The 13,025-nt window shown below is 38.7% G+C and overlaps 1 protein-coding gene across 15 annotated transcripts in view; it reads right to left on the minus strand.

Moving 5' to 3' along the window:
- MYCBP2 (MYC binding protein 2) overlaps positions 1–13,025 on the minus strand; it is a 420,373-nt gene that overhangs the window by 356,869 nt on the left and 50,479 nt on the right. For all 15 annotated transcript variants that reach the window (XM_048852688.2, XM_048852718.2, XM_075129126.1 and 12 more), the window contains exons 5-7: positions 4,045–4,241; positions 1,583–1,825; positions 1,222–1,293 (exon numbers count right to left, since the gene is read on the minus strand). In XM_048852688.2, the coding sequence (XP_048708645.1) occupies positions 1,222–1,293; positions 1,583–1,825; positions 4,045–4,241 (512 nt within the window). The remainder of the gene's footprint in view (positions 1–1,221; positions 1,294–1,582; positions 1,826–4,044; positions 4,242–13,025) is intronic.

Raw genomic sequence — 13,025 nt, forward strand, 5'->3', positions numbered from 1 at the left:
ACTACAGTGAAGATATCTCCAAAAGACACAGCAATTCTGATAACATCAACCCCAACACACATGGTTACACCCAATAGTTTGCTGTAACATTCCTCCTTTCCCTTCAACCTTTGCAGGCTGCATGAGGGACATGCTTCAGGACTACAGATTTCATCCTCCATGGCTTCCCCAAGAACAGCATCTCTTCACCTCCTGGAGAAGCCCTGTACATAGCAGTAACCCAAGTATAGAGTACTCCTGCGGAGTGCCCATGGACCATCCTGTAAACATATGTACTCTCCCAGGCTGAATCACAAGTTTCTTCAGATGCCAATCAGGGAGGTTTGAGTAGTACAAATATCAAATATAGACAAGAGTGTCTATGAAAAAGTAATTTAGAAATAGTGAGATTGTGTTGACCACATTACTCGGCAATAGACAGAAAAATGCTACAGATGGAACACATATTCCTGCATTGATATTTTGTGTTAATACATATTTTGATAATATATTTGTTAAAATGTTAAACAAAAAATGATGTACTGTACAAATGGAACAAATGTAATACTATAGTATATATTTTCAAAAGAAGTACTTAATTTCAAAGATAAAAGACTGAGTAAGTCAGCAGTTTCACAAAGCGATTAAATGATGCTCAAAATGCACTGGATTATTTGAGCGCAAAATGATTTAAGATGTAATAAATCTTGCTAAGAAAATAGCTCAAAAATAAAGAAAGTAGTAAAACAGTACTGAAAGAAAACCTACTGGTAACTAAACATGCCATTCATGGTTATGTTAGAAACAGTAATTGAGCTTTCCAATACAATAGTCTAAAACAGTGTTGTACTGCTTTATAACCACAAAGTCATATTTTTAATACTTTTTGGCTTGATTGCCTAAAAGGGAAATACAAAATTTATTACGTCTTATTACAGAATTCAGAAACAAAATAGTGCAAGATCTTCAAATTTTAGAGATAATATTGCAATATAGTCTGGCTACAGCAGATACTGCATTATCCCTTTTTTAGTCTGCCAGCATAAAAAAAAAGAAAAACAAAAAGAGGTCCCTCCCCTATCCACAACAGAATTTTTAACTGCACTGGACTGGCTTTATTATTTTACAGCCAGATAGAAAGGAATGATGTAATACTTGTATAAAGCTGTCCTAAACTGTGCTACATTTGAATTAAATATTAAGTTAATTCTTTTATGTTTTTTGTTTTATGTATTCTCCTACCTGAGCATACCCTAACCAAGACTTTTTTTCTTTTCTGTTTTTGATGCGGGATGTAGAATTGTATATATGACCCTGTAAGGTAACAAAAAAGTTAGTTTGACAATTGTTAGAACGACAGTTTTATAGTTAATCTTTTATCATCTAGAAACATTATCTTCTACAGCAATGAGAAATGAACAGAACAAGAAATGAGAAGCTGGTGAACAAACACTACAAGAATTTTAAAATCAATATATTTAAAAAATAATTATCAGTATTACTAAGTTACAAGACAATCTAAAAGTCAAGCAAGACATCATAAAATGTCATTTAAATTAAAATTTTTACAACTGATATCATGAGTTTTCAGGAGTCACATTACCCTCACTGTCCCACTGTAGCCAGAGCCGATTTTGTAAAGTCCATCTTTGCATAAAAGGTACAGGAAGAAACCATCATTCTGAAGTAGACAATGATCATCTTCATCTACAGAAATTTCTTTCAATGGCCATTTGTGCATCAGGGCTGCTTTCTTTATCCCATTACTGAACCAGTCCTGGATTTGGATTTTGCCCACCAGAACTGCCTGAACACTCCGCTGAAGAGAGTTTAAGATAGTTGGCACCTAAATGGTAAAGAAAACCCGAAGAGATGGTATAAAACATTACAACTTAAGCAACATACAGAGGTGAAAATAAAGCTTTAGTCACTAATCCCGGCTCTGAAAAAGTTAGAGACACGATGTGGGTGAGGTAATATATTTTATTGTAACAACTTCAGTTGGTGAGAGACACAAGTTGGTCCAATAAGAGATATTACCTCACCTACCTTCCCTCCCTAATATCCTTGGACCAACACAGCTACAACTACACTGCATCTCTGAAAAAGCTGTTTTACTAAAATGTAAGCCTTAATTTATGCTTTCATTCTTACTAATGAGAAATACATGAAAAGAGGTAAGATTTACTTCCTACAAACTCCAACTGATTCATTCCATAATATGCATGGCAATCCAAAATGGATCTCCTCTTCTCTATCTCAAAACTGATTTCAAGAGTGAATGAAGCCAGTAAATTTGAAAGTATTTCTGTTGGGGCTATCAATTAATCAAAGTTAACTCATGCAATTAACTCAAAAAAAATTATTCGCGATTAATAGCAGTTTTAATTGCACTGTTAAACAGAATGCCAATTGAAATTTATTAAACATTTTGGATGTTTTTCTGCATTTTCATATATATTGTAATCTGTGTTGTAATTGAAATCGAAGTGTACATTACAAATATTTTCACTGTAAAAATGATAAACAAAAGATAGTATTTCTCAATTCACCTCATACAAGTACTGTAGTGCAATCTGTCGTGAAAATGCGACTTAAAAATTGTAAATTTTTTTTTGTTACATAACTTCCCTCAAAAACAAAACAATGTAAAACTTCAGAGCCTACAAGTCCACTCCCTCCTACTTCTTGTTCAGCCAATCACTAAGACAAACAACTTTGTTTACATTTATAGGAGATAAAGCTGCCCTCTCCTTATTTACAGTGTCACCAGGAAGTGAGAACAGGCATTTATTTGCAGGGTACTTTTGTAGACGGCACTGCAAGGTATTTACATGCCAGATATGCTAAACATTCGTGTGCCCCTTCATGCTTCGGCCACCATTCCAGAGGACATGCTTCCATGCTGATGACGCTCGTTAAAAAAATAATGCGTTAATTAAATTTGAGACTGAACTCCTTGGGGGAGAATTGTATGTCCCCTGCTCTGTTTTACCCTAATTCTGCCATATATTTCATGTTATAGCAGTCTCGGATGATGCCCCAGCACATGTTGTTCATTTTAAGAACACTTTCACTGCACATTTCACAAAACAAAGAAGGTACCAATGTGACATTTCTAAAGATAGCTACAGCACTTGACATAAGGTTTAAGAACCTGAAGTGCCTTCCAAAATCTGAGAGGGACGCAGTGTGGAGCATGCTTTCAGAAGTCTTAAAAGGACAACACTCCGATGCAGAAACTACAAAACCTGAACCACCAAAAAAGAAAATCAACCTGCTGGTTGCATCTGACTCAGATAATAAAAATAAACATGTGTTGGTCTGCACTGCTTTGGATTTTCACAGAGCAGAACCCGTTGTCAGAATGGACGCATGTCCTCTAGAATGGTGGTTGAAGCATGAAGGGACATATGAATCTTCAGCACATCTGGCATGTAAATATCTTGCGATGCCAGCTACAACAGTGCTATGCAAATATCGGTTCTCACTCTCAGGTGACACTGTAAACAAGAAGCGGGCAACATTTTCTCCTGCAAATGTAAACAAACTTGTTTGTTTGAGCGATTGGCTGAACAAGAAGTAAGACTGAAAGGACTTGTGGGCTCTAAAATTTTACACCGTTTTATTTTTGAATGCAGTTTTATTTTTACATAATTCTACATTTGTAAGGTCAACTTTCTGAATAAAGAGATTGCACTACAGTACTTGTATTAGGTGAACTGAAAAATACTATTTTTTTTACAGTGCAAATACTTGTAAACAAAAATAAATATAAAGTGACCACTGTACACTTTGTATTCTGTGTTGTAATTGAAATCAATATATTTGAAAACGTAGAAAACATCCAAAAATATTTATAATAAATTTTAATTGGTATTCTATTATTGTTTAACAGTGCGATTAAAACTCTACTTACCCGTGAATAATTTTTTTAATAGCACGATTAATTGCAATTAATATTTTTAATTGCTTGACAGCCCTAATTTCTGTATTAGAATGTTTCCAGAACTCATGCATATGACCAACCAAAATTCTACATGTAGAACAGGTTTAGTACAACACCTGAATAGTCTGACAAGCATGACTGCCATTATTGGTGAGAATAGCAGAGACTGCCTGCAGTGTTCTTCCTGTTTCTCCCCAGGCAGCTACCAAACTGAACAGGCAAGCGCAGGAAAGTGCTGTCAAGGATTGTCCAGTACTATCATTCACTGCAGTGCTACGAACAGTTATTTCCAGAAGAAGCTGGAAGAGAGACTCTGTGAATAAAATATAACAATTACATAGGTATAACAAATCACCAAATCATACTAAACAGTTTTCCAATGAAGTAAAATCAGTTAACTTAAAATTTAAAAAAGATACAATATACGCATCACGCCCCTGCAAATTCTGAGTTTTTATCCTATATAAAGTTATTTAACTAAAAATTGTTTGCTCATCTGCATTTCATATCAAATTAATTAAAAATTACCTGATTAAACCAACACACACACAAGCTTCATCTCACATGCCTTGTCACCCAAATTTAATACCAAAACCTCTGTCACGTTCAAATCCTTTTCAGTTATAACATTTACACATTATGTACACATTAATTCCTCACAATGACACTTCAATGCACAGACTTAACTCTGACTTCAGGTAGCTTAATCTAATTACATACATATGTCTGGCACTAAGTAATATATAAACCTCTTTGCTATCTCTGCCTCCCACAACCCAACAAATAGTTCTCCCTTTCAGAGGACTGGAAAAAATGGTTACCTACCTTTCATAACTGTTCTTCTTAAGACATGTTGCTCATGTCCATTCCATTCTAGGTCTGTCCGCGCCCACGTGCAGAGTCAGAGATTTTTGCCTTAGCAGTACCCGTAGGGTCAGCTGTGGTGCCCTCTACAGCGTCGTGCTCATGCGGCAGTATGTCAGGCACTGCTGACCCAATGCCCCTCTCAGTTCCTTCTTCCCAGCAATTCTGACAGAGGAGTAGGAGGGCAAGTAATGGAATGGACATGAGCAACACACCTGGGAGAATTACAGTTACGAAAAAGTAAGTAAAGTTTTTTCTTCAAGTGCTTGCTAACGTCGATTCCATTCTAGGTGACTCACAAGCAGTATCCTCGGAGGTGGGCTCGCAGATCAGTCTTGCAGCACGACTCTGCCAAAGGCTGTGTCATCTCGAGCTTGCTGGGTAAGTGCATAATGCGATGCAAATGTGTGGACAGATGACCAGGTAGCAGCTAGACAGATTTCTTGGTTCAGCACTTATGCCAGGAAGGTTGCTGCGCTCTAGTCGAGTGAGCCGTCACGATACTCATAATAGGCACCTTTGCCAGCTCATAACACTAGCGGATGCAGGCCATGATCCAAGACGAGATTCTCTGGGAAGACAGTGCCCCTGAGCACGGGCAGTGGGGCTGCAAGTTCCTGCTGCTCTGAGCTGCATGGTGCGGGTGCAGCAGTGGAAGAGTTGGGTAGGGGGTCCCGGGGGGCAGTCAGGGGACAGGGAGCAGTTGGATGGGGTGGAGGTTCTGGGGAGGTCAGGGGTCGGGGAAGAGGGGTGGTTGGATAGGGCGTGGGAGTCCCCGGGAGCCTGTTGCGGGGGGGGGGGGGATAGGGGCCAGAGGGCAATCAGGCGACAAGGAGCAGGGGTGGTTGGATGGGTCGGAGGTTCTGAGGGGGACAGTCAGTCAGGGGGTGGAAAGGGGGAGGGGGCGGGAGCCAGGCTATTTGGAGGGCACAGCCTTCCCTACCCGGCCCTCCATATAGTTTCACACCCCAATGTGGCCCTTGGGCCAAAAAATTTGCCCACCCCTGCTCTAGCAGCTCTTTCCACCCGTCAGCTTCTCTCAAACATCTTCATGCTTACTCCCATGCTGCCCCTTATGCACAGGGAGAAAACTCCATGATGGAATCTGAACAGCCACTACCTTATCCTCCTTCACACCCTCCTTAATATTCACCTCTGCCATAATACCTACTAAAAACCTAGCCTGAAGATCATGGCTAGACAGGAGGCAAGTTATAACTGTATCTCCTCTTTCCTTTTCTTCTTCCCTTCCTCCCCACCTGTAACCCCAATTTTAAAAAATTATAAAATGCATTAAAAAGCTGTGTCAATTCTTCACAATAATAATTTGCTTGTATGTTGTATCCACATCCCCTACTCTTTGTCTATGTTTTTAGATTGTAATCCCTTCAGACCAGGAAATGTCTATTTTTGGTGTTTGTTCAGCACCTGCACAGTAGGTCCTAAGCCTTTGGCACTATAATAGAAATATTTTCTAATAATAACTTTATCTAGACTGAGTTACAGTCATGACAGTCAAAACCAATGAGATTAGAGAATCAGGGTTTGAAGTAAAGGAGCCAGAAATCAAGATCAACCTTTATTGAAGCCAAAAACATCTTGAAATTCACTGAAGGGCACTCTTCACACTTTCAAAAGAGTAAAAATATCTTGTAATCAAAAGGCACAAAAAGTTGATGAAAAACAGAATCCATCTAGACACACTGCAATTCATGCACAGGTGGATAACCACCACCTTTATCAGTCTTTTCCATACGCAGATCTGAATTCATTCAAGTTCTTATACCACGCTCTTCACCACAGTACCTGAGTGCCTTCCAAAGATGAAATAAAGAAGTGACCAATATTTACCATGTATAGCTCCTTCTCTATTCTTCTTTCCAGACTAATAACGATCAAAGTAATCTGTGGAATCCAAACGTAACTAGGTTGCCTCATCTCAATTTTCTTGACAAACATTGGGTAAAGCTGTTAATGAAGGTCTCCCAAGCAAAGATCTAACCATGGCTTAGATAAGTATGACTTATTCTTCAGTCAGTCAGTCATAGGCCCAAGATCTCTCTACTTGCTTTAACCAAGCATGAAATATATTGGTCCATCTCACAAATGGTTTGCCACAACTATTCAAGCACATACAAATCCCTGACAAAATTAAATAAACCATCTGTATAAGCTTTGTGTTCCTCCCTTCTAACTCTGACCCTATTTCTCAAAGTAGTCATGAAAGCAGCCTAAATAAGATCAATTTTATCTGTAAAATAATTTTAGATGGCAACCTTTTGGGGGAAAAGAACATGTGATTATATGTGTTTGCACACCATATAGAACCATCAATAATGACCATTCCCAAAAGCAACATACAATCTATTGTATAACTGTGTCCAAAATGTTTTGAATCAACGTTTTGTTTCAAAAATAATGTTTCAAGTATACATTCAAAGCATTTCATTTGACCCAAATTAAATTTTTCAGTTTTTGTTTTTGTGAGGGGGGGAAAAAAGGTCAGTTTTGATTCAAAACAAAAATATTTTTTTCAAGGTTTTTCATTTCAGCCACTGAACCGAAAAAATATTATTCACTCGTCTCTAATAAAAACTGCCCAATAGTTCCATTGATCTATGACAGGAAGGATGGTTCAATGGCTAGGGTGCCAGCAAGGCACTTAAGACCCGGGTTCAATTCCCAGCTCTGCAACACAATTCCTGTATAACCTTGGGTCACAGAGACCTTAGTCTCTCTGTGCCTCAGTTCTTCATCTGTAAAATGGAGATAAAGCTGCTCTACCAAACAAGGTATCGTCAAGATAAATGCATTACGGTGTTCAGATAGGTCACTGATGGAGAATGAGAGATTTAAATTTGTAATAATTTATTAATACTATATGTCGGTCTGGTAATTGGGGTGCTTTCTGTAAGACTTGATTGGTTTAACTCAATAAGCATCTGTCTGAAGAAAAAAAAAGTCCGGAAGGAAAAAATGGCCTAAGATAAGCCACCCCTCAAACACGGGAGAGAGTTAATGGACAGTGTTAGAACCACTGTCTCTGAGGACTCTAGCTCTATCTCCAGCTAGCCTCTGGAACTGGCTTTGATCAGGAGGATCAGTGATAACTCAGGGCCCCCTCTCTGTGCAACAATGAACTTTGGTTCATATTATGAAGTTATTCTGAAGTTTTCATGATACTGTTGTATCATGGAAAGCCCTGGTATGTGTATCCACAATTGTGGGCAAGACCTGCACCAGGTACACACCAGACTGAGGACATGAAGAGTACTTAACTTTTAAATGACTAGCCAGCAGATTAAGGGAGTTTGCTGGGGGAAGAGACATCCTCTTGTCTGACTGAAGGGGGAGTTCTGAAGCAGTGGAAATATACCAAAAGGCAGAACAAAGAAAGCCACTTGTTGGACAGGGGGCATATAAATATGTAAAGCTTGGAGCAAGACACAGGAACCACTGGGCAGGAGAAAGGAAGGGCACGCACCAGCCAAGAATAGAGAAGGCATGCCAGACAGAAAGACTCTGAGGGAAAAGCAATCCAATATGCCGAAGTCCCTTCCTGAACCCTGAACTCTGAAGGAGAGCTAGTGAGAGGCACTGCATTTAGGGTGTTCATTATTTTCTAAATGATCTGTTCTCGTGTTTTATCTGTTAAGTGAAAGAGCAAACAACATTTTTAGACTCCATGTGAAGTGTCTCTCTGTTATATGCTTCACTACCACATGCCACCTGAGGAAGTTAAATGATTACCAAGGATGTGAGCTTCCAGGCTGAGTTCCACAAGGGGTGTATTTAGGATACTGAGGTATCTTGAGGGTCAGCACTGGCTGCCTAATGCAGGTGGGCTTAAGTGTCCATTTCAGTGAAGGGGTGGCAGACAAAGCAAGTACCCAGGTAATGTGCCAAAGAGGCCAAGGGAGGAAGTAGTGCTGCAGTGCACTGAGATCATGGAGTTTAAACATGCAGAGAACAGCTGCTGGGTCCTCTCACAAGTCTCGGGGACTGCCAGGAGGAGACGCCCAACTGCATATGTAACAGGGTCAAAGACTGGGAATACAGAAGAACAAAAGAACATGGTTAAAAAGGGACCTTCTCTCAAAGATGAGTGGCAGTTGTTCAGGGGAACCATACAAAGACATAAGGACCCCCGGGAGCGTCTGAAGAAGTTAAGCCTGTTAAGGTTACCACCAGGAGGACTTTTAGTTAAGACAGACATGCATTTAGACTGTAATTTTAAAGTCTTTTTTCTCTAGAAGCTTTACTCCTACTGCTAAAATATTTTTGTTGAAAAAAGGCTCTCTGATCAACATACAGTATTGTTCAACACAGATGGACCTACAGAACGAGGATGATTGATACTGTAACCCAAAAAGTAGGAGAAATAAGTCATTCGAAACCAGGATAGGTAAAGGAATGAGCTTTGCCACCTAAGAGGTGCATTCAGAAAGACCACAATGTGAAGAATGATGCAACTAACCCTGTAACCATGATAGGGACCATACAAGTACCTATGTTAGGCATACTTAACAGATGATGCTATGGCACAGACAAAAACATTTTCTTCTATTTGACCATAACTAGGCAGAGGAACACAAAATTCTGATGTAATCAATAAAATTCAGAGCAAATCTATCATTAGTGTACCAGTTTTGTCCCCACTACATAACTGTACACTTGGAAACTTTTAGCACTCACTAACTGGTTCTACCCAGGCCCATTAGTGCGCAACAATTTGGTGCACTTTAGAATTCACACCCTTCTAATGCACATTGCCCGGCCGTGTAGACAAGCCCAAAGAGTATTCATTAACAGTATTAAATATTAGATTAATTATGCCTGGTATATCCAACAACAGATGAGAGACTGGAAGATTAAATGCAACTAAAACAAGTCAATTAAATGAAGAGTTGAATAGTGAGTCTGGATATAAAAAAAAATCTGACAAATTTCTTTCATTCCCCATCCTATTCAGGCGTACCATTGATACAATGGGATTTTCACAATAGTGGAATCTCAAGTGAGAGCCTTCCAAGATCATGTACCAAAGAAAAGTCTGATTTCTGTAAGATTTGTGAAACACCACAACATGGAGCACACTTCTATAAAAGGCAGAATCTGCTAGGATTTATGTATCTTATCTGCAGCATCTTGAGAATCTGTGCAGATGATCACATACCCACAATGTAATTTCTGGATTTTTCAGTTCATGAATCAGATGTTAGTCTGGAGTGCAGTGACTTAGTCTATAGGGTTAAAGCCTACATTTCTAGGCTTCTTTGATACATGTCTTCCATCTAATAACTGAAGTTTTGATTATTTGTCCAACTGCTGTTAACATGTAAATTTAACAGAGACCTGGTTCTCCTAAATGACTATCGGATGAAGTAGCTTCCAATTGCTTCATAGATATCCAACACGTACCATTGTTTTTTCTCTCAGATGTACAAAATCTGTGTGGAATGTTCTGAGGACTATTTCCCGTGGTCAGGGAGAGCAGGTGTGTGTAGATAAATGCTTGAGCTAAGCAAAAACATCACTTCGCTGATGAAAAGGTGAAGTTTTGAGACTCCATAGACAAGGCTCTCACTTCAAACCCTGCAGGCTGACAGAGATTCAAAGGAGGTCTTAGTAAGAATATTCAATACCAAATTGCATTTTCAAGCCTTCACTTTAGATATTTTTTTTTTTAATTTTCTGAGAATTCGTGGGTTTATTCACCTTGTAACAGATGAAATTACAAAAATATGTTTGTGAAGTGTGCTTGCTTTAAAAGATGAATAAGAACACTGGTCTATGAATAAATCAATAATCCGTGTAATCCTTGCTTGAAATGAGCTCAATTCCTCTAGAGTGGCATCCTCCGTTGAATTTATTTCAAGCCCTGGAAAAGTCTGAGTTACTGGATGACTTTGTTGAAAAATGGAATGTTTCCGTTTGAGAAGAGAGTCTTTCCTGCATAGTTCTCACCATTCAACAGCCAAGACACAAGGTTCCAGAATATGGACAAACCAGGGGCCTTCGAAATAATAGATGTTTCCTTGTGAGCAGATGAAAAGGAAAATGAAAGAGTAATTCCAGTAGGTCTAAAAACCTACATTCTACTCCAGGAGGGATTAGTCACTAGTATTAGCAATTCCTTTTCTTGCCTGATTTGCCTTCGTATTCTGGACAACAGGGAAAAAGAAGCAAAGGCCTACAGAAGATCAATTAGCCAGGGTTACAATTCACCCATAGCTTTTTCGGATGGATTTGTGACTGAAAAAGAAAATGTGGGCCTTTGTATTCTGCTCAGCTGAGAAAAGACTGCTCTCGGGAATTCTCCATTATTTTTTTTTAATCAAGTAGTGGAACATGAACTAATACAGTCCCCATTCCACAGAGCCCTCTTATTACCTATTTAGTTTGCCTCTATAGTGAGATGATGTGTATGGTCCGAACAGATACCAGATTTAATTACCCAACCTTTAAAATGTTGTCTCTGTGAAGGCATGACAAAAATTAGCTTTTTTTTAGAGCTGTCAATTAATCGCAGTTAAATCATGCGATTAACTCAAAAAAATTAATCACGATTTTAAAAAATGTATCTCAATTAATCGCAATTTGAATAGCACTGTTAACAAATGGAATACCAATTGAACTATTAAATATTTTGGATGTTTTTTACACATTTTTATATATATTGTATTCTGTGTTGTAATTACAGGTTTCAGAGTGGCAGCTGTGTTAGTCTGTGTTCGCAAAAAGAAAAGGAGTATTTGTGGCACCTTAGAGACTAACAAATTTATTTGAGCATAAGCTTTTGTGAATGCATCCGATGAAGTGAGCTGTAGCTCACGAAAGCTTATGCTCAAATAAATCTGTTAGTCTCTAAGATGCCACAAGTACTCCTTTTCTTTTTGTGTTGTAATTGAAATCAAAGTGTATATTATTTTTTATTACAAATATTTGCACTGTAAAAATGATAAACAAAAGAAATAGTATTTTTCAATTCACCTCATACAAGTACTGTAGTGCAATCTGTCGTGAAAATGCGACTTAAAAAATGTAGATTTTTTTTTGTTACATAACTTCCCTCAAAAACAAAACAATGTAAAACTTCAGAGCCTACAAGTCCACTCCCTCCTACTTCTTGTTCAGCCAATCACTAAGACAAACAACTTTGTTTACATTTATAGGAGATAAAGCTGCCCTCTCCTTATTTACAGTGTCACCAGGAAGTGAGAACAGGCATTTGCAGGGCACTTTTGTAGATGGCACTGCAAGGTATTTACGTGCCAGATATGCTAAACATTCGTATGCCCCTTCATGCTTCGGCCACCATTCCAGAGGACATGCTTCCATGCTGACGACGCTCGTTAAAAAAATAATGCGTTAATTAAATTTGAGACTGAACTCCTTGGGGGAGAATTGTATGTCCCCTGCTCTGTTTTACCCACATTTTGCCATATATTTCATGTTATAGCAGTCTCAGATGATGACCCACAGCACATGTTGTTCGTTCTAAGAACATTTTCACAGCAGATTTCACAAAACACAAAGAAGGTACCAATGTGACATTTCTAAAGATAGCTACAGCACTTGACATAAGGTTTAAGAATCTGAAGTGCCTTCCAAAATCTGAGAGGGACAAGGTGTGGAGCATGCTTTCAGAAGTCTTAAAAGAGCAACTCTCCGATGCGGAAACTTCAGAACCCGACCCACCAAAAAAGAAAATCAACCTTCTGCTGGTGGCATCTGACCCAGATAATGAAAATGAACATGTGTTGGTCCTCACTGCTTTGGACTGTTATTGAGCAGAACCCGTCATCAGCATGGACACGTCTCCTGGAAGGGTGGTTGAAGCATGAAGGGACATATGAATCTTTAGTGCATTTGGCATGTAAATATCTTGCAACGCTGGCTACAACAGTGCCATGAGAACGCCTGTTCTCACTTTAGGTGACATGGTAAACAAGAAGCAGGCAACATTATCTCCTGCAAATGAAACAAACTTGTTTGTCTGAGGGATTGTCTGAACAAGTAGGACTGAGTGGACTTGCAGGCTCTACAATTTTACACTCCATTCAAAAATGAAACAGTTTTTTTGGAACATAATTCTTCATTTATAAAGTAGATTTATAAGAGATCGCACTACAGTACCTGTATTAGGTGAACTGAAAAATACACTATTTCTTTTTTACAGTGCAAATACTTGTAATCAAAAATAAATATAAAGTGAGCATTGTACACTTTG

This window comes from Caretta caretta, chromosome 1 (assembly GCF_965140235.1).
Source record: "Caretta caretta isolate rCarCar2 chromosome 1, rCarCar1.hap1, whole genome shotgun sequence".
NCBI classification, from domain to species: domain Eukaryota; kingdom Metazoa; phylum Chordata; order Testudines; family Cheloniidae; genus Caretta; species Caretta caretta.